At 41.5% G+C, this 20,737-nt stretch overlaps 1 protein-coding gene across 4 annotated transcripts in view; it reads right to left on the reverse strand.

The window, feature by feature from the left end:
• Positions 1–20,737, reverse strand: part of LSR (lipolysis stimulated lipoprotein receptor) — a 314,698-nt gene that overhangs the window by 151,969 nt on the left and 141,992 nt on the right. For all 4 annotated transcript variants that reach the window (XM_078643633.1, XM_078643637.1, XM_078643634.1 and 1 more), the window contains 2 exons: positions 3,913–4,059; positions 1,753–1,941 (listed from right to left, as the gene is read on the reverse strand). In XM_078643633.1, coding sequence (XP_078499759.1) covers positions 1,753–1,941; positions 3,913–4,059 — 336 coding nt within the window. The remainder of the gene's footprint in view (positions 1–1,752; positions 1,942–3,912; positions 4,060–20,737) is intronic.

Consider the following 20,737-nt stretch of genomic DNA (forward strand, 5'->3'; position numbering starts at 1 on the left):
ACGCTCAGCAGATTTTCGCATTAGCAAATCTATATATGCAAATTTGCTCGTACTAAAATGTAGTTCACTGATATTTTCCAGAGGACCATTTCCTGGCCTACTTCTGTAAAGTTTAGAAAATTCATGAAAGCAGTAAATCTGCACTAATGCAACAACACATACCAGGGGGCCTTTTGTAGTCTTTTAAGCATTGGGCCCCTAGTTAGGTCTGATGCTCACAAAGACATTTTGTTTTTATTAACATTCTATCTCTTTATTTATCTGGTGACTGACTTCACTGAGTGACTGCATTTCGCTTTTTCTCAAGGAGATTATCTGCACAAAAGGAGTTTTGTAGAGTACCTGGGGCTACTGCGGCAATGGATGCATTTTGACATCAAAAATAATTTAGCTGTTTGTTATAATAGTGAGGGAATGGCAGCTCCTACAACATTAAAGTTCTACAATAATCAAGTCAAAACAAGAAACGTATTGACAAAAACCAAAAGGCTGACCACAATGTCAAACCTATTGGGTTTGCAAGAGCTTGTTTATTTTCGTGTTCCCATAATCTTGTTGAAACTGGTTGCACTGATATTCCATTAAGAATATTTTTGGAAATACTAGCATGTATCGACACATTTTACTAAATGATGCTTCAAAGAAATGGTACCAAAAATTTCACAGTATTTTAGCAAAACATGTTTTTCCTAGTTGCATTTGTTGGTTAACATTTCATTTTGAAAGCAAAGAATCATCAGCCTTGCTTTCAAGCTTCTGTAGATATTTGCATCTAATCAGAGGGCATCATGGGAGCATTATATGTAGCATCATATTGTTAAACTTTCCAAACGGGTGTACACATTTATTTACTGGAACCACTGTCAGTAGTGCAGTCTGAACTTACATTTACTTTAGAGTGCTAACCCTAATAAAGGCTTTGTATTAATGAACCATACATACAATTTCCAACAGCAGTAACATTTGGACACAAATATTACCTGAACTGCAGACAATGCCATTCACTGATCCATAATAAGGTACTGTAATCTGGCAGCCAAGCAGTTTGTGCTGCAGGAGGTTGGGCCTACTTGTCCCAAGGACAAAATAAACATGAAAACGTGTTGTCTTTGACCCCAAACAATATGAGTTGGGCGTCTGGCTCTAGGAATCCCACCCTACTGAAGCAGTGTTTGCTGAATACCTCAAAGGCAAGGTCATCAACATACTTCGAGGTGGACCAGGTCACCGATAAGGCTCTTCACATCAATGCCCTCAATATTAATGATTAACCAAGAACAGTGATTAAACTTGGGTATATGGAACCCTCAGAGATATAGTTGTAGGTCTCTAAGTATATGGGGAGGTTATGAATATTCCTTGTCTTGCAGCTTGGAGGTTGTGGCTGCAGTTTTTATGATTTCATAACTCTTCCTTGGATGAACTTCTTCAGTGTTTTGAAAATGTAATATCCTCTGTAAGATATTTCTTTAACAATCTACAACCATGCACCTCGTTATCTACTGCTATAGAATACTACAATTACTCCAAAATATTAAACATTTTAAAAACATAAGTCTAGATTCTAGTTAGCAAAAAAGCAAAGCTCCTTGAATATATACACCAATTTAGGGGTTACTCAGTTCATTTATTTCATCTTCTGGAGATTCTCCTGACCATGTATCATTTCCACATCTCAACCTTACCAGAGCACTTGCCAAACAACTTCACATTTCATACACAATGGGTAGTTTTTCCTTAATTTTAACTTACCAGAGCTCGCTGCATCATAGTCTACAGTATATCCATTGTAAACAGACTGTACAGGACCCATTGGACCCATTGGAATTAGTGGCGGTGCCATCTTGACCTGGCTTGGATGGGAATAAACTGAAGGAGCATATACGCTAGGAGCATAAATACTGGGTACTCCGGAGGTGGCAGCCTTTCCTGCCTCATACACTACAAACAGAAATGCAAAATCACATTTTGTAAGTAAAATTGAGCTATAAAGCAGCATTAGTATTACATTTAAATTTACTTTTTTACCTACTGTCCATGTTGTCTACTTCGGCTCACCTTTTTCCTTCCCCCCAAAGAAGAAGGGTCATTAACCCATAACAGTAACAAAACAATACACCCCATACAGAATACAGTTTGTAAGTTTCTCTTTAAAAAAGGAAACTCAATTAACAGTGAAAGCGGAAATTAATTAGAAATGACTCAATAGGTCTATGTCTGACAATTGCTGAAACTTATATTTTATATAGTGCTTGCAAGCACAGTCGCCATTTTGTAGTGCTGTACATAACTGGTGCAACTATTCCCCTACTTAGAGGTGCGCTTTAGAACAGGTATGAGCATCAACCATTATGCCATCCCTCCTGGGGTTTAGATCTGTAAAATGCAGCAACATACAAGTTTTCTGTGACTAATTAATTTGATGAGCTATCAGACTAGAATTGTAGTACGTGTATAAAAAAAATCTCACACTAATCTTACATGTCGTATAACAAACATACAAGGTGTCATTAGGTAATGTTGTCCTTTAAGATTTACATTCATCTTTAAAACATTAAAATGTGAAGCAGGAATCCATAGCTGAACGCACTGGCTTAAAGGGTTAGCATGACCTGGAAGATACTCTTTTCACTCTTACTTCAATATCACTGGAACATATTTGCCAACCAAAAATGGCACTGCATTACTTTCCCATTGCGACATGGGAAACTGTTATAATTGGGTGTATTTCATTTCAGAAAAAATGTAAAAGGTGACTTCTAAATTAAGATTGGAAAGAGCATTTTTGAAACCCCGAGTTAAAAAAAAAGCTATAAATCCAGAACCAATAGTCACCAAATTAAGATTATAAAGTAAATTTGGTCTGTCTACATTTATTTGCTTACCAAGTTGATAAGAGTTCAAATGTTATGCCTAAATCCAAAGCAAACTAACATACACACACACCTCAACTATTTATATCCTTGCCAATCGGAGGACTGCCCAACCATTGAGAGAGCTGTGCATTGGTACCTATAACTTTCTTACCTTATTGTACAAAATTAAGAAAAGTCATTATGTAGTGGTGTCAGTTGTGCTCAGGTGATTCTTGGGTAAAGTTGTGAATGTGTGGTGGAGGTTAGTAGAGATGGTGTGGCAAGGATGGGCCTATTTTGTAACCAATAAGCACTACGGCGATACCCTTTGAATTTGGTTTGAGAGGGTGAGAGAAACAAGTAGAGAAGAACAGAAAGACACGTACAGAAAAAGAGAGTATTCAAAAGGTTGCAGACAATGCAAAAAGAACCACAGTTTTAAGAGAGGAAATGTAGCTAAAGGGCTTCAGACACAGCAGAACCGTATGAAATGAGACATACACCTCATTACCAGAGAAAGGATAGCAGAACGTCAAAAGGTAGGAAGGAAACAGCCATAATTTGCCAAGTGTGTCAATCACTCATTTTTAAACAATGAGGACAACTGCTCCGTGTAATAAGCACATTCAATGCTGTTTTTATGCAATTGTGTGCATTTCTTCACAGCACCATTAATATAACAAAGGCATTTAACACTCATGCATTTACAGAGAAGCCCGTAAATACATCAATTTATAAAATGCGTGGATTTATGTAGTGCAGATTATCACCCGTGAGGGTATCCAGGCGCTGTGCATGGGGAGATTAAGTGATCTGCTCAGAATCGCAGGTTGCCGAGCAGATGCCTAGACCTGAACCCAAATCCCCAGCTCCCAAGTCGGCAGCTCTGTCAAATACGCCCCATCTTCTTCTAGCAAAAGATTTTTTAGCCCATATGGTCTTCAAAGCAAATTTCATGAGTAAGCATTGCGTTTCAGAAGTTGGCGAATGCTAAATAGTGACCTTGATTCAAGAGCTTATATTTTAACATGTCACATTTTTTATCTGGAAAACTTACATGCTCGAGGACAGCAACATTTTTCTGGGCAACATGGACAACGAACGTAACAGCAGCAAGTATGTGGACAACACTGGCACCAACAGATACTAATGAGTAGGAAGACTAAAAACCCAGCAAGAACCACGAGAACTACAAACAGCCAATCTGAAAAACAAAAGATGAAGTTTCAATTAGCTTTTTTCAAGGATTTTGAAACTTGAACACTTTATTACATGTGATGACATTAGCAACAGCAAAAAAACTCTCCACGGTATAGGTTGATAACTCGTAAACCTGCAATCTAGATGGGGAATCTGGATGTAAGTTGCATCTTACGAAATATTCAAGCCTATGGATAATACAAAAAAAGTAATGCTAATAAAAAGTTAGTAGAAATGAAACTCTAATCCCTGTCAGCTACACACAACAAACTACACACACCACAGCGATCTACCTCTGTTTTTGTGGAAAAGCTTTAATTATGATCTGCATGGAAAGAAGATTGAATATGGTAGTTCCCGAAAACTGTTTCCATTGTAATGAACAAGGACAATGGTGAATTATGTTATTAAGGCTCATGCTGTGCAACAAAGCTACACAGCACTGAGGCGATCAATCAATTCTCAATAAAAAAAAGTTTCATATTCAAACTTTCAGAAACTTTTAGCAATGGTAGACTGCAGAGAAAATGTCTACCTTATTTATACAGATTATTTTTTTAATATATATTTTCCAAATATTTGTACAACCAAAAATAGGATTTCGCCAAGGACGATTACAATATCTGATTAAGTGGTCAACTGAAGTATATAGCTACATGACTTATGAGCACAGCCTCGTCATACTTCCACTATATTAAAAAGAAAAGATTGACTATAGAATCTCATGAACTAATGTTACCTGTGATTTATTTTACTAACCCCTCTTCAGAGAGATTTAGTTTTATTTATAGCAAAAGATTTTCTGGAAACTATGATACAGAAAGAAAGTGTGACACCTAGGAAAATCAACAGAATTTTGGTGAACATTATCTTAATCCATACACTTATTCAAAGATAGATTGCAAACGTGAATTGCCAAAATAGTAGCTGAGACCAGAAGTGCAGAAACACATTGGGTTAATACCCAAGGATGGTAGCCCAGCATCATCTCCAGCCTGTGATTAGGTATTAGTATCGCAGACTACATAGAAAAAAACTACAATTCTTCAGATAAAAGTTAGGCCACTCTTTATTTTTACTTTTGACTTCTGTGGACTTGTACTTAATCATTACTGGAATCCCCCGATGAATAATTATTGAAATCCAGAGAACACATTGAATAGATAATAGAAGGTCAGTGACCTCGGCCTAAGCATTTATGAGAAGTGGAACTGCAAAACAATACAGAAACAAGCATTTATCAAACAAATAGACAAATGAATAAATATTTTATTTAATTCACACAAAAATATTTTTTTTAAATAAAAAAATCCAAATTTAAATGGGAAGATTGGATCTTTTCCAAAATTCAACGCAGGCAACTCTTCATCCATACTATATTCAGTCCGATTCCCTTGCACTGCTCACCTAACTCAATTTGAGATTAGTAACTTAATTTTTTACTGATAATTTCAAGTTCCTTCACCCTTTCAATTGTACATGTTGCTTCTTCATTTATACATACTTTATTAATCTGTTATTATTTAATTTTCTTGCTCTTTCCAGGAACACCCAAGTAGGCTTCGCGAACCCCATAGGGTCCACAGACAACAGGTTAGGAGACACTGAGCAAGTCAATGTCAATAACATACCCAAGTGCTCTAGATGGCAGAGAGGAGCGTGCCTACAAAGTGATTAGCATCACACTAATGTGTACAGTGCTCCTACTTCAGCTCAGATGCAGACACCATGCTGCAATAAAAGTAGGACTCCGATCAAGGAATAAAGGCTTGAACAACCCTTAACACTCGACAAAAGTTTGACTATTTCTTATTCTCAGTCAAAACATCAACCAATCCAACTTTTCTTTCCCTATTTATTTAGCAGATAAATCATATTAAGATCACCACCTCCTTACTAATCTCAGTTTCTCAGGGATGGTCCACTGCAAAAGCATGTATATGGTTAACAAAACCTATCAGGTAAATTAATAATTGGAAATTTGTGTTGCCAGTTGTAATATTTCCTAGGCATAGGTTTCTTCTTTGGAACCACACACCATTAGCATACTGTTCCCTCTTCCTCTAAATCATTGCAAGGCAAAAGTAGACTTTTTAAATTCATAATGTTAATCATCTCTCACAATCCCCACTCCTTTTACCAATTTCCATAATTTATGCCAATTTGAGAATCCAAGGGACGGTGGGTTGCAGATATGACTAACTAAGAGCTGTAAAAATTGGGCAAGGTAGTTTACTAATCAGCCAACACAGTTTGGCCATTTTCCTTAAAAAGTAGTCAGCTAAGAGGAGTCTCAGGAGGTACTGAGTGATTCATTTAAATTCGAGAAGTTGTAAACTGAATAAAAATGTACTTTTGACATAATGCAAGGGTACGAACACCCAAAAACATACACAATTCTTCATAAATCTCTCTCTGAACGGGGAAATGGTCATGCTGAGGTAGAGGCTAAGACTTGTTTCTAGTTAACTAAGAGAAAAAGAAAAGACAGAAGAGAACACTTGGCCAGACGGAAAAAGTATTTTATGCCTGACATATAAGTGTTAAGGTGTTGCTCAAAGACCGTCTTTTCTTCAGCAGGATACAAGCCACAAAGAGCTCTCCTGCGGCCCTAAAGTCTTCATTGTTACCCAACTGCACTTTCCCACCTAAGGAATTTGAAGACCGATACGATAAGAGAAAATTCAAGTAAAGAGACATGTTACCTCAAACGGTCTCAAAAGGTCTGGGTAATAATGCATGACGAGGAACTACCATCCGGGTCGAGGACAACCACAACCATATGTACAAACACGTCATCAGCAATACTGGCGAACATAAAAGCTATCCCAGTATTCAACCTGTCCCAAAGAAAGATAGATCCTAATTTTCTCAATCTCTTAACTAGGGGGCTATCGTTCGTCCCAGCCTCCAATTTTGACAAATTTGAATTTACCAAAGACCTATATCAGTTCTTCAGAAAGATACGTTTGAAGAAATTCTTCGAAGGACGTCCGCCTATGGCGGATCAAAACAACGAATCGGGCCTGAAACCTCCTTCATCTTTTAACCCCTCTATTGAAATGGTGGGCCCAGAAGTTAATATCTTTGAAAAAGTAGTTATCAAAAAAATTGATCAACTAATCAAATATGTCCCCTTACCACCATCTAACTTGCGCCCTGCAGAAAAAGAAATCCTTGATGTCATGAAGGAGGATAGAAGCATCACAGTGAAACCATGCGACAAGGGGGGGGGGAAGATAGTCATTGTTGACACCCCCAAATACATCGACAAAATGAATACCCTTCTCTCTTCCTCAGATCATTATCAGAGAGTTATACACAACCCTGAGAACACTCAAACGACACATCCTAGGTCTGGTTAATGAGGCGGTGGAAGCTGGTTTAATTTGCGAACAAGAAGCAGAGTATTTAACTCGTAGTCATACTCGCTTACCGATCATATACGGGGTCCCCAAAACTCATAAAGATGCGGAAGATCCCCTTTTGAGACCCATTGTCTCCACCATTGGGGCTGCCACTGAGCCACTGTCCAAATATTTGGACAGATTCCTCAAACCTATGGTAAGTGAGCTTGAATCCTTCGTCAAAGACACAGGACATTTTATTGATAAAATTGAGGGTATCCCGTATCAGCAGGACCGAGAAATACTAGTCACATTGGATGTGGAATCCTTATACTCTAATATCCCCCAGAAAGGGGCGTATGACACCATTGAAAAGATCCTAACATCCAAACCTGACATTATGCAGACGACATTCATCCTTCAATGTCTAAAAGTGGTCTTAAATGAAAACTACTTTGAGTTTAACAACGAGATATTTAAACAGACTAAAGGAGTCAGCATGGGGGCCAGTTGTGCCCCCAGCATTGCCTGCCTTTATTTAGGCGAATTTGAACGGACTAACATCTACAATGACATGGCCCCCTTCCAAGAGAACGTGATCTATTGGTCCCGTTTTATTGATGATTTTTTTTTATTTGGAAGGGGGACCAAGACCATCTGAAGGAATTTCTCCTCTGGTTGAGCGCGGCCGACCCCAACCTGCAGTTCACCATGAAAATGAGCAATACACGCATTGAGTTTTTGGACATTTGGGTGGAACACAAAGCTGAGAAACGCCAGGTTTCACTATATACGAAACCTACAGCTAGAAATACGTTGTTGCAATATGAAAGCTTCCACCCTCGTTGCCAACGTGATAGCATACCCTACAGCCAGTTTCTCCGCATTAGGAGAAACTGTTCCGATATAGGAGATTTCCTAGATCAGTCTGACATCCTCAAAGAAAAGCTACTCCACCGAGGATATCCGGCAAAATTGGTGAAGGACTCGTTTAAACGGGCTAGGTACACCGACCGGGAATGCATGTTCCAACCCAAAGAGAAAGAGAATCAAGACCAATTGGTCTGTATAACACGCCATTTCAACTTAGACTACAAACTACGCCAAGTAATCAACTCCAGCTGGCACCTGCTTAATCTGGAGAGGGACAAAATACCTCTTCCGAGACCTATTTTCGCCTTCAGACGAAACAGAAACCTGAAAAACTTTTTGGTTAGGGGCAAGCTACCTGAATTGGGCAAGACCCAACAAACTGCCATTTCCAGCATTAACCCATTTTTGGGAACCATCGATGCGGCACATGCCAAGCATGCTCGCACGCCATTGTAGGAGACAAGATAACCACCGTTCATCGCTCCATATCGGTTTCCCGCAATAAGAGACTAACCAACTGCCGCACGAGTAACATAATTTACGTTATTCTGTGCCCATGCAACCTCCCATATGTTGGAGAAACCGGACGTGAGTGCCGCCTGAGAATCGGGGAACACAAATCAAACATCAGATTAAAGAAGATGACTGCCCCTATTGTGACCCATTGGATGGAGAAAAAACACAATGAGAAAGACCTGAGATGGTTTATCTTGGAAAAAATCGAGGCTAAAACTGGAATAGACCCCATCACCCTCCGTAAAAAGAGAGAAGTATTCTGGATCTATTTTCTAAACTCGGTCAACTGCGGACTGAATGAGGAGTGCCCATGGCATAATGCCATCCTGTAGAGCACTATCATTTAAGACCTCCCTGTCGTACATCTAATCAGGTCTAATATCTTTCATAAACCCCATCTACCATTTCCCCTTGTAAATATTATGACATGTCATGCAACCGCCTGATTCGCCACTAGAGGGAAAAGACATGAACGGATACCCCCTAACCAGATGGCCCTCGCTCCCTAGATATAGATAGAGCTTGTCTCTAGGATCCTCTTTCCCTTACTACATCCGAACAAACAACTACTCCCATAATGGCCGCCACCACGGAGCTAGGATCCAGTACGCCCTCTATGACTAGTCACCTGTGAGAGGGTCGACGGGAGAAGACGTGGAACCGCCTCATCTCTCGTATTTAAAATCTGCGCCCGATTCCTGTTTATCTTGGACGCTGGGCGAACGGAGCACCAGTACCCTCCCGTCGCATCGAGAGACGAACCTTGCGAGAGGAACCAGTAAGTTTGAACTAGCCTCTGAAAATATGTTTAACTCAGGACTCTGAAGTTATGAGCCCATTTAATACGTCTAATGCCGATGTTTTTCATTTTCTTTATCTCCGTATTCTGATTAGACCCTCGCTACCATTTTAAAGAGCTGCCCGAGTAATCTGTGCCTCAAGTACGTTTGATCGGAAATCATTTATGTCTCCGACGGAATCTATCTAACCAGTAAGCGAAGTCGCACTGTTTTTTCTACCCTGCGCTAGCATAATTGTAGGACCATCCATTTTATCTAACACCTCTGATTGGGTGGATGCGGGCATTTTGTCAGCCCAGTGAGGTGGCTTAGTAGCGACCACACGGTGTATGTCTGTACAACTAACTTGGCATCCCGACACTCGTGTTATATTTATTTGTCCAAAATAAAACATGCCCTAGATAAAAAGAATCTTCCCCCTGGGAAGATGGAGCCGTTATCCTATGTACCTTGTTTATTCAGTCCCTTATGATCTCTGAATAGGAAACCAGAAGACCACCTACACGTACCACATATGTCTATTTGCCGTTTGAAAATAATTATTTCCCAAGGCAAACGAAGTTCTTACACTCTTTATCTTCTTTGACCTAGCTCCACTTGAGGTTTGAATAGAACAAGATGACCACCATTAATCCTGGAGCGTGACGAATCTCTCCAAGACGCACTAACCAAAACTGGGAAATTTTAAAGGTAAATAGATCACTTAGCAGACCTGTGCTGTGACCCCTCTGGGTTTTGACAAGGAGGCCAAGAACTCCGTGAGGAAGCTAACAAAGTGAGATACACCGTACAGTCCTAACCATAAACTACCTCTGGATATTAGACCCCAGGCACCCCCGGAATAACTTCTTAACTCACCATTAGGGTTATTGCCATCCTAGACTGAATCATTCACCCCTATTACGTATCCTAGCGAATGTCCATCATCATGCTTTTTTGTTCACTCTATAGTTTGCGAACTCTGCACCAAGACCATCCTCTGCTGTTATGACATCTGGATGTTCGTGACCCCCAAGTGAAGGCATCTGTAGATTGATACAAGGTAAACTGAGGGCTACCCAAGTAGGGATAGGCTCAAAAAAGAGAGACTATAAGGACTTGTGTGGATCAAACCTGGGTTCCCCCTAGGCAGACCCTTTTGAATTTTTTTCCCTATCCTTAAAAATCGTTTGTTTCAATAAAAATTGTGTCGGATGTATGTTTATATGTATGGTTGAAAAAAATGTTTTCCACTCTGTTCGTTTCATCATATCTTAGTTTCTTTAAATGGTAAAGAACTAAAGGTGAAAATGTATATTATGATATAGGGGTACCTGACCTGGCTGTAACATAGTATGGCTCGTGTAGATCCTACGTACTAATTTTGTTCTACGTACTGGAACAAAATTACCACCAACCAACTCTTCACATCACTTCACCAAAACCCTCCTGCAAAATCATCGGACCCAAACCTTGCAGCCACCAACCTCACACAATTGATCACCATCAGCGCTGACGAATTAGCACCCTTGAAAAAACATCAAATCAAGCAAGGTAGCAAAAAAGCCCCCTGGTTCAACGATTACCTTAAGAAATCCAAGAAGATCTGTCGCACCCTCAAGAAAGCCTGGAGAAAAAACCCAACCACTGACAACCTGGCCACCTTCAAGAACGCCACCCGCAAACACCACCAACTGATCCGATCCACCAAGAAATCAGCATTCAAGGATCGACTCGACAACAACGCACACAACAGCAAGGAACTATTCAACATCGTCAAAGAATTTACCAACCCCACCGCCGGCACCAACGACATCACTCTCTCCCAAAACCTCTGCGACTCCTTAGCCTCATTCTTCCACAACAAAATCGCTGACATACATAACAGCTTTGAAAACCAGCCCGAAGACCAGTCCACCCCACCACCTCCGAACTAAAACCCCCCTCCAACAACCTCCGCGCCTGGAACCCAATCATCACTGAAGACACCATCCGCCTGATGAACTCCATCCACTTAGGATCACGAACCGACCCATGTCCCCACCACATTTTCAACAAAGCAGACTCCATTATCGCACCCCATCTCCGAGACGTCATCAACTGCTCCCTCAACTCCACCACCTTCCCGGAAAGCTGGAAACATGCCGAACTCAGCGCCCTCCTGAAGAAACCCACAGCAGACCCCACTGAACTCAAGAACTACCGCCCCATCTGGCTCCTCCCATTCCCTGCCAAAGTCATTGAGAAAGCCGTCAACAGTCAGCTCGCCGCCTTCCTCGAATCCAACAAATCCCTCGACCCTTCACAGTCCGGCTTCCGAGCCAAACAGCACCGAGACCGCCCTCATCGCAGCAACAGACGACATTCGAAAACTACTAGACAACGGAGAAACAGCTGCCCTCATCCTACTTGACCTCTCCGCAGCCTTCGACACAGTCTGTCACAGCACCCTTATTCAACGCCTCAGCAACGCCGGAATACAAGGAAAAGCATTGAACTGGATCATCTCGTTCCTCGCCGGAAGAACCCAGAGAGTCCGCCTCCCCCCTTTTAGATCAGAGGCCACCGAAGTCATCTGCGGCGTACCACAAGGATCATCACTTAGTCCCACCCTCTTCAACGTATACATGAGTCCCCTCGCATCCATCGCGCGCCAACACAACCTCAACATTATCTCCTACGCAGACGACACTCCGCTGATCCTCTCCCTCACCAAAGACCCAAATACCGCCAAAACTAACCTACACGAAGGGATGAAAGAAGTAGCCAAATGGATGAAGAACAGCCGTTTAAAACTGAACTCGGACAAAACGGAAGTCCTCATCTTAGGATCATCCCCATCCGCCTGGGACGACTCATGGTGGCCACCGGCCCTGGGAAACGCACCCATACCAACGGACCACGCACGTAACCTGGGCTTCATCCTGGACTCCTCCCTCTCGATGACCAGACAAGTCAACGCCGTATCATCATCATGCTTCAACATCCTACGTATGCTCAAAAAAACCTTCCAATGGATCCCACCGAAACAAGAAAGACGGTCACTCACGCACTGGTCACAAGCCGGCTGGACTACGGAAACACCCTTTACGCCGGAACCACAGCCAAACTACAGAAAAAACTCCAACGCATCCAAAACGCCTCAGCCAGACTCATACTAGACATCCCCCGCCAAGCTCACATTTCCGGTCACCTGAAAGACCTCCACTGGCTCCCCGTCAACAAAAGAATAACCTTCAGTCTCCTCACCCACGCACACAAAGCCCTCTACGACCTTGGACCCGAATGCCTCAACACGCGCCTGTCCTTTTACACCCCCACCCGCCAACTACGATCGTCCAATCAAGCCCTGTCGTCTATTTCTATAGGTTCTGAATCGATCCCCCTATTCCTGACCCTAATCTGGTTAAACTACCTAGCTAGTTAACTAACAGTCAGCCCATGAGGCAAGAAAACCCCCATGATGCAGATACCGTTATCTGACGCAGTCACACTACGGCACAGGAACGTGTTATCTGATTAGGTCATAACGCTTGAGATCTAATTAGACAAGCGACATTCCTCCAGCCCCTGATAAGGCATACGACGTTCTCATAACAAATCAAACCTATGACAACCTGGAAAATCCGTGCGGCCATTGTTTTGATTTCACAGAGAACTTTTGCAAAAGAATGTGCTAACGAGCAAGTCGTATGACATCTTTATTGACGTACCTATGTCCATCCTTACGTCAATCTCGGCACCTTTAAGGTATAAATATTGCCGACCTTGCCCTATGCAAACACACGCGTGGTGACAAGACGGAGCAGCCATACTTGCCGAAGCCGAGAGCAGAAGCAGACCCCGCTGGCAGCAGCCCCGCCTTCCTGACGCGCTGAGAGACGCGCTGCTATCTCAAGCCGAGAGACCCAGCACCGGCGCTTCTGGGCAGCCCTCGCAGGCAGCCTGGAATATCGAGAGCAGAGAAAGAGATACCATTCCTCATTCATCCTAACTTCCAGGTACAGAACTGAATAACCCCTCACAGAGAATTCTTTAGTTATTCACTTGGCAAAAACAAACTTAACTTAAACTGTAACTTTCTATTCCCGCCCACGCATTAGACTTAGGTCAGGTACACGGGGTAGGCGTATTTAGAAACACCAGTTGAGTACGTTTAGTCAAATGTATATGTGTATGTAAATATATTTTAATCATTTTAAACATCATATGGCTCAGAAACCATATCAATGTTTTTACAGTATTATTTTATACTATTGCTTCTAATGTATGCACTTTACTTAACTATAAGTATTGCAATAATATCGATCCATTTCTCTTGTACGAGAAAAGAGACTGATCAATAAATAACACCTTTTATTGAACACGCCCGTCTCTTCCTTTTCTCTACATTCTGATGAGACTAAGAATGCACGTACTGACTGAGTAAAATAATTGCCTTGTGCTCACACGACTCGAGATTGACTCTTGATTAGGGGAGAGCAAAGTTGTCATGTTCTATGGTTGTCAGAAACTAAATCCCTTCTTGTCTAATCAGGGGAGTTAATCCTTCCTTGAACATTCGAGAAAGTTTCTAGCGAACTCTGAGCTTAGCTGGCAAACCCAAAAATTAAGTCTAGTATCGACAGTAGTAGACCTAGTTAACGTCTGGCCTAGGCCTTTACTGCTGTAGGTACTATTCCAATGCGCAGAGCCTATTGGGAAAATAGGAGCTACACTACATGGCGCCCAACGTGTTTGGAAAGGGCGATAAAACTAACGTAAGACATTTAGAGTAACTCAGTCGTGCTTTCTCACTCAGACCCCTTTTCCCAAATACTCCAAAGACGTCTGGAGTGGGTGAAAGGTTATAATATCCTCCAAAACCTCGCAGGAGGGAACTCCTATGTATGGTTTTTGGTCTAGTCAACGTTGAAGGATAAAACAGTTCCAGAATATTGTGCATCTAATCTGTTTCCATAAGAAACCTGATCTGCAAATAAAAATAATACCATCCTGTCAGTAAAATGAGAGACAGTGATGGAGAAAGAGAGGCAATTAGATTAGCTACTGAAATAGCAGATGCTGATTCTACCATGCAAGCAGCAGACGCGGATATAATACTCATTCCGGTCATTAAAAGGAGATCTATAACCTTAAAACTTATAGAAAATGGACTGACACCTAGAGGTGGCACAGTCATATTCGTAATTGAGGCACACGAATATCGGCAGACAGAGGTATACTATACATGGATACATTTTCTAGCAGCAAATGCTGTAACAAAGTACTTCCACTATTACAAAGTAGAGGAACCTCCTGAAACGTACACTCCTTTCGAGGAGGTGGAAGTACCACTCAAATTCCAAGAGCATTTGCTCTTATTTGATGGCGCCCTAATACATAACAATCACATTACAAGGCTCGGTCCTTTAGGAAGACCAGGAGCAACGTGGCCGGTCTTAACCGGATACACACCACATCCAGACATCGAAAGAATGCCTGCAGCAGAGCTGTTAATACAGCTAAAACAACTACTAAAAATTCATAGACAATTAGTTCAGTATGTAATGCGGACTTCAACAATTCAGCCAGCGATTAAACTACCACAGCTGACCCCTCAACAGGGGAACACAAATAAAATTACACCACATAACATCCAATCCTGCCTAGGTAAAGTTCCAGCTAAACGGGAACAAATACCATTCTGGTTGGCACAGAAAATTACCCAAATAGAGGCGGTGTTTCCTGACACCACCCCGCTGGAAAAACAAAGGATTCTGACTATATGTCTCCCAATGGGAATCGCACCACACATTGAGGACTGTGACACTTGGGGTACAGTCTTTGCTTCCATCTATACAAAAACGCACGGTGTTCCATCCATTTCGGTAATACCAGATGTGCTTAAACAAATTCAAGTTGAATACGGTCCAGAACCTGCTTTAACTCTTGGTATGAAATTACTAAAAGACTTCAAACCGGTTTCGGCTATATTACTAGCCAACATAAAGGGTGAAGCAGCAAACGTGGCGATCCGCCAGAGGTTAAAAGACAGATATAGCAGACCAACCAGCTGAAATTGCCAGAATCATAGAAAAATCCTATGAAGAACTAGGCAGAGATAGTCTAGGTGGAATACCGGTAAAACCGCAACTGACTACAAGTCCAGAAAAAATGTTTTTTAATAATAATAATAATTCACCAAAAAAGAACTGGGATGGGAACAAACAATCCAATCCTAAAGAAAAGAAATTCCAGTCCAGAGGAAGGTCTCCTAGGCGAAGAGAGAAATCTCCAAACCCGAGACAAAGGTCACCCCAGAGTGACCCCTCTGGGAATAGATATAACCTTAGAAATAGGGATAATATTAAAAAACCTGATAGATATCAAGACATTGATACACGTCCCTCTCAATCTTTTCAGAATTCCTCGCAGAAATCGGAAAGAAGAGGACGATCAGAAGAGCACGCCAAGTCCAAAGACAAGGAACCTGCTCAACTGAAAAAGAAATCACAATTTCCAAAAAAGAAGGTAGCCAGTATCAAGGTAGTTAACAATGCCGAGAATACTGAGGACACAACTGAAAAACGGAGAGTGGGCTCAGACAATGCTAGACAGCGCAGCAGAGGTGAGCATAGCTCGCAAAGTCCTTATGAATCATCTGGAGACAGTGGACACGAATGAATACCTTCAAGTGGAAACTGCAGATACCAGAGTTAGCAAGCCCCACAAAATATACGAGATAACATTACGTATAGAGGGAGATAAGACTAGGAAAATAAGGGGACTATTTTGGGATAACCTATCCAAGGGCTATGACATCCTTCTAGCTGAAAAAGACTGGCCACCAGAGTTTGTCAGGGAGTGCCCTCATGGCGAAGAAGTAATTATGCCTGCCTTCTCGAATCAAATACCGATTCATAAAAAATACACACTTGCTAGAAAGTGGGCAGTGGCCTTAGCACCTGCTTTATACAAAAATCATGTAGGATGGGATGAGGACTCTCCTCCTCACAAAATCCAGTTAAAATCACAACCAACTGCACAAAGGCAGTACCCAATTAAGCAAGAAGCTAAAAAACAAGTAAATGAAATACTAGATCAACTAGAATACCAGGGGGTGATTGAAACTTGCACCTCACAAATGAACAATCCTTTGTTTCCGGTCTCCAAACCAGACAATTCATACCGTCTAGTTTTGGATTACCGACACCTTAACACATGTTGCAAAACTTTTGCAGTGCAAAACTCACACAGTGCTGCACTAATGAATAACATAGTGCGCAAAAAATACAAAACAACCTTGGACATCTCCAATGGATTCTTTTGTCAAAACATAGCACCAGAGAGCAGATATTTAACAGCTTTCTCAGTAAATGGCACTCAAAAACAATTCTGTCGGTTAGCCCAGGGGTACAAGAACAGCCCGGGGGTATTCTCAGCAAGAGTAACAGAATTACTACAACTATATGATGATGATGCATTATCTTATGTCGATGACATTTACTTAACAGATGATGACTTGGAGACTCACTTGAAAAGAGTGAACACCATAATACTTGGTTTCGCTGCAGAGGGTTACAAATTCAACTTCAAAAAGTCCAGAATTGCCCATCTGACAGTCCTATTCTTAGGATATGAGTTATCAAGTGAAGGCAAAAGCCTGGCAGACAATTTCCTAGAGAAATGTGCCGTAATCCAAGCTCCTAAAACACTAAAAAACCTACAGTCAATTCTAGGCTTCCTAAATTTCGGAAGAACATACATTGCAAATTACGCAGAAATGGTCAAGCCCCTTTATGATTTAATTAAACCAGACTTTAAAAGATCCAGTTGGACTCAAACACACACAGAAATTTTGAGATCCTTACAAACAGACATGCTAATTAAGACAAAATTAGAAACCCGTGATAATACACGCAACCTTGTGATCCGAGTCATCCCAGGGAAATGCGGATTCACATACCTGACCTCTAATGAGGGAGAAAAGGTACCAATTGCATTCAAATCACACTTGTACACTAAGGCTGAAATGAAATTTAGCCCAACGGAAAAAATTCTTACAGCAACACAGACAGCTATAGCAAAAGAACGAGCCCTGGCACAAGGTAAACGAATAATAATCGTGACACCAATACCAGCCTTAGAGGCGGTAACAAAGGCAAGCATTCCAAATGCTAAAGCACTCCATCCAAGATGGATACAATGGGCTAACTCTCTTGCTGCAACAGACGTGATGTACGAATTTGATCCTTACTTAAAAACACAAGAATTTCTCCAATATGAATTTGAATGTCCTCCGCCAACCGAAATTCTGCCTCTAGATGACTACGGCTGTATAATATATACAGACGGATCAGCACAACCCGCAATAGGGGGTAAACAAGCTTACAGTGCTGCGTGCGCGATTGTTAAAGGTCGTTGGCACGAAGGGAAATTTAAACCAACCCTCACTAAAACACAATCTCTAGGAGATTGCACAGCTCAGCGAGCTGAACTACTAGCATTCAAGATGGCGCTTGAAAATACCGATCGAGAATTCCCCACACTTATAGTGTGCGATTCGTATTATTGCGTTCAGTCTTACAATGAATACTTGCAGATCTGGCTTCAGAACGGTTTCAAGGATGCGAAAGGTGGCACAATAAAGCATAAAATGCTCTGGGAACAAATAGCTCTTTTACAAAAAGAACTACCAAGGACTCACGTGATACATACACTGAGTCATCAACGTGATGGCGTTCACGTTGCAGGGAATTCATTGGCTGATGAGGCCGCGAAAGCAGCTGTGCAAACGGCTTCCGTAGCTGCCGTCACCCGGTCAAAAACAAAAATAGACAGCGAAATATTACAAGCTGTCAGCGCTTCAGAAAAGGATTCGATAGAACCACTCCCTAAAGGCTTTCCAGTAAAATACTCATACATAACCGATGGAAACAATGTTCCTTTTGCTCGAATCCCTGGAGTGGGGGATAGGGCAATTCCAAACATGGAACACAGATTAGGACTGATAATAGCGGCACACGAAGGGCTTGCTTCTACCCATGCTGGCGTCTCAGCCACAGTATCATTATTAAAACAGAGATACTGGTGGCCACAAATGAGAAGACAAACAAGGAACTATGTTCTAGCATGTGAAATATGTCAAAAAATGAAAGTATCAACTGTGAGACGTCCAGCACAGACGCCCCTTCTAATCTCGGATAAACCATTAGCCTGTGTTTATCTAGACCACTGCGGTCCCTTACAAAGGGATGGTAACTATAAATATATCTTGGTCGCAGTGGACTCATGCACGAGATTCATATGGATGTGGCCCCAGCGAACGGCTGACGCCAGAACTGTTATAAAAGATTTGCGAGTCTTTATCGGCACATACGCAATTGGCATTCTGCATTCGGACAATGGTCCTGCTTTTAGCTCTCGGGCTTATAAGGAGGCCATGGTCAGCATGGGCGTGCAATTGCGGTACTCTTGTCCATTTCACCCTGAGGGGAACGGAATTGTTGAAAGAAAAAACCGTGACATAAAGCAATCTATAACGGCAAAGGTATTAGGTTCGGGAGCTGGGTGGGTCAAACATCTAATAAGTGTCCAACGTAGTCTAAATAACTTGCCAAGAAATTCTCTGAAGGGATTCAGTCCGTACGAATTATTATTCGGAACTAGGATGTTGATCTCTGACCTTGATAGTCAGACTTCAGTGGTAATAGAAAAAACCTTTGATGTCAAAGACCGTTTGGCTATTTTGCAGGACTTAAACAAAACAAGAAAAGACCTGAGCAACATACAGTTGAAACAACAGCCAACAACCACTGAAGAATCACCACCTGTCCCAGCAAGACCTGTCTGGATTCCAAAAGTCGGGGATCTAGTCAGGGAGAAGATCGCGGTAAAGAAGGAATTTGGGCCTTCTTACAGAAAAGCAGTTCCTGTCTTGTCTGTCAACGGGACAAGATCAGTTGTACTACCGCCACTTGCTGGAAAAAAGGAGAACCGAGTTGTATCCATCGACCTGGTGAAACCACAACATGTGGCCGATAACAAACAGTAGGCCAAGTGGACTCCCAATAAGTAGCAGAACACCAAGGTTTGCTACCAGTACAGAGGTCCTAACAAAGAGGCTCATCACATTCGAAACGCCTAAAGAAGAACAACAAGGACTATGCAACAATGCAATAGAACTCAGACCTCTGAAAACCCAAATCAAGACATTTAGCAGAGACACACCAATCTACAATGAAGTTCCAAGTGAAATTGCAAGAAACAAAAATCCTGAACCAATTGGAACAATTGACAGAACTGCATCTGGTTACTTCATCAACTTCGATGATTCCTCTGAAGGTTTCAGCGAACAAAAGACACAGCCATCATCAAAATCCTTTAAAGACAAAGCTAAGGAACTTTTGAAACAACTGAAAGAAACATATCTGGTTACTCCATGGATTGAATTTTGGGTGGGTTTTGGTGCATTTATCCTCATACTTTGGCTCATCATGGTATTTACCTTGGGACGCTTCATTGAGGGAAAATATGCTAAAATGGACACAGCAAGTCAGAACATCAACTTGGTCCTCAAACCACACACATCTTCACACGTCGAGAAACGAGAACTTTCTTCAGAACTTTCTTCAGCCAACTTCACAGCAATTCCAATACCTGGTGGGGTAGCCTGGGACAACACTGACTATGAAATTTATGGTCCGGTCGAGATCCTGAAATATCCACACCAAATCAAGATCTCCTTGAGTGATTTTGCAAAACCAAACTCATTTGCTGATGATTGGGACTTTGAAAGTATAAACAATATGATGTCTGACTTAGTAATGTCTGCTAAATTTTCAAAACATGATTATTTGCAAGGTTCTACAAATTATGATAGTATGTATTGCTATAACCATTATGGTAACCATTTCTTGCATAAATCTGCACAACCTAGAAATGTTTTAAATTATAATCAATGGGAACATTGTGCTACACCTCCAAAAGGGAGCTCTAGAACCGTTTATGACAAATATTCATATTTTTCAGGTTTTAACATAACTAATGCTGAAACATTTTATTACAAATTGTCAAACAAGACAGGGATGAAAACCATGATAACCAACACAAAATTGATATATTCAGATTCATTCTTTGAAAAAATGAATACATTTGGATTTGATTATTGGTAAAAAAATGTTGA

The sequence above is a fragment of the Lissotriton helveticus genome, chromosome 5_1, assembly GCF_964261635.1.
Source record: "Lissotriton helveticus chromosome 5_1, aLisHel1.1, whole genome shotgun sequence".
NCBI lineage: Eukaryota > Metazoa > Chordata > Amphibia > Caudata > Salamandridae > Lissotriton > Lissotriton helveticus.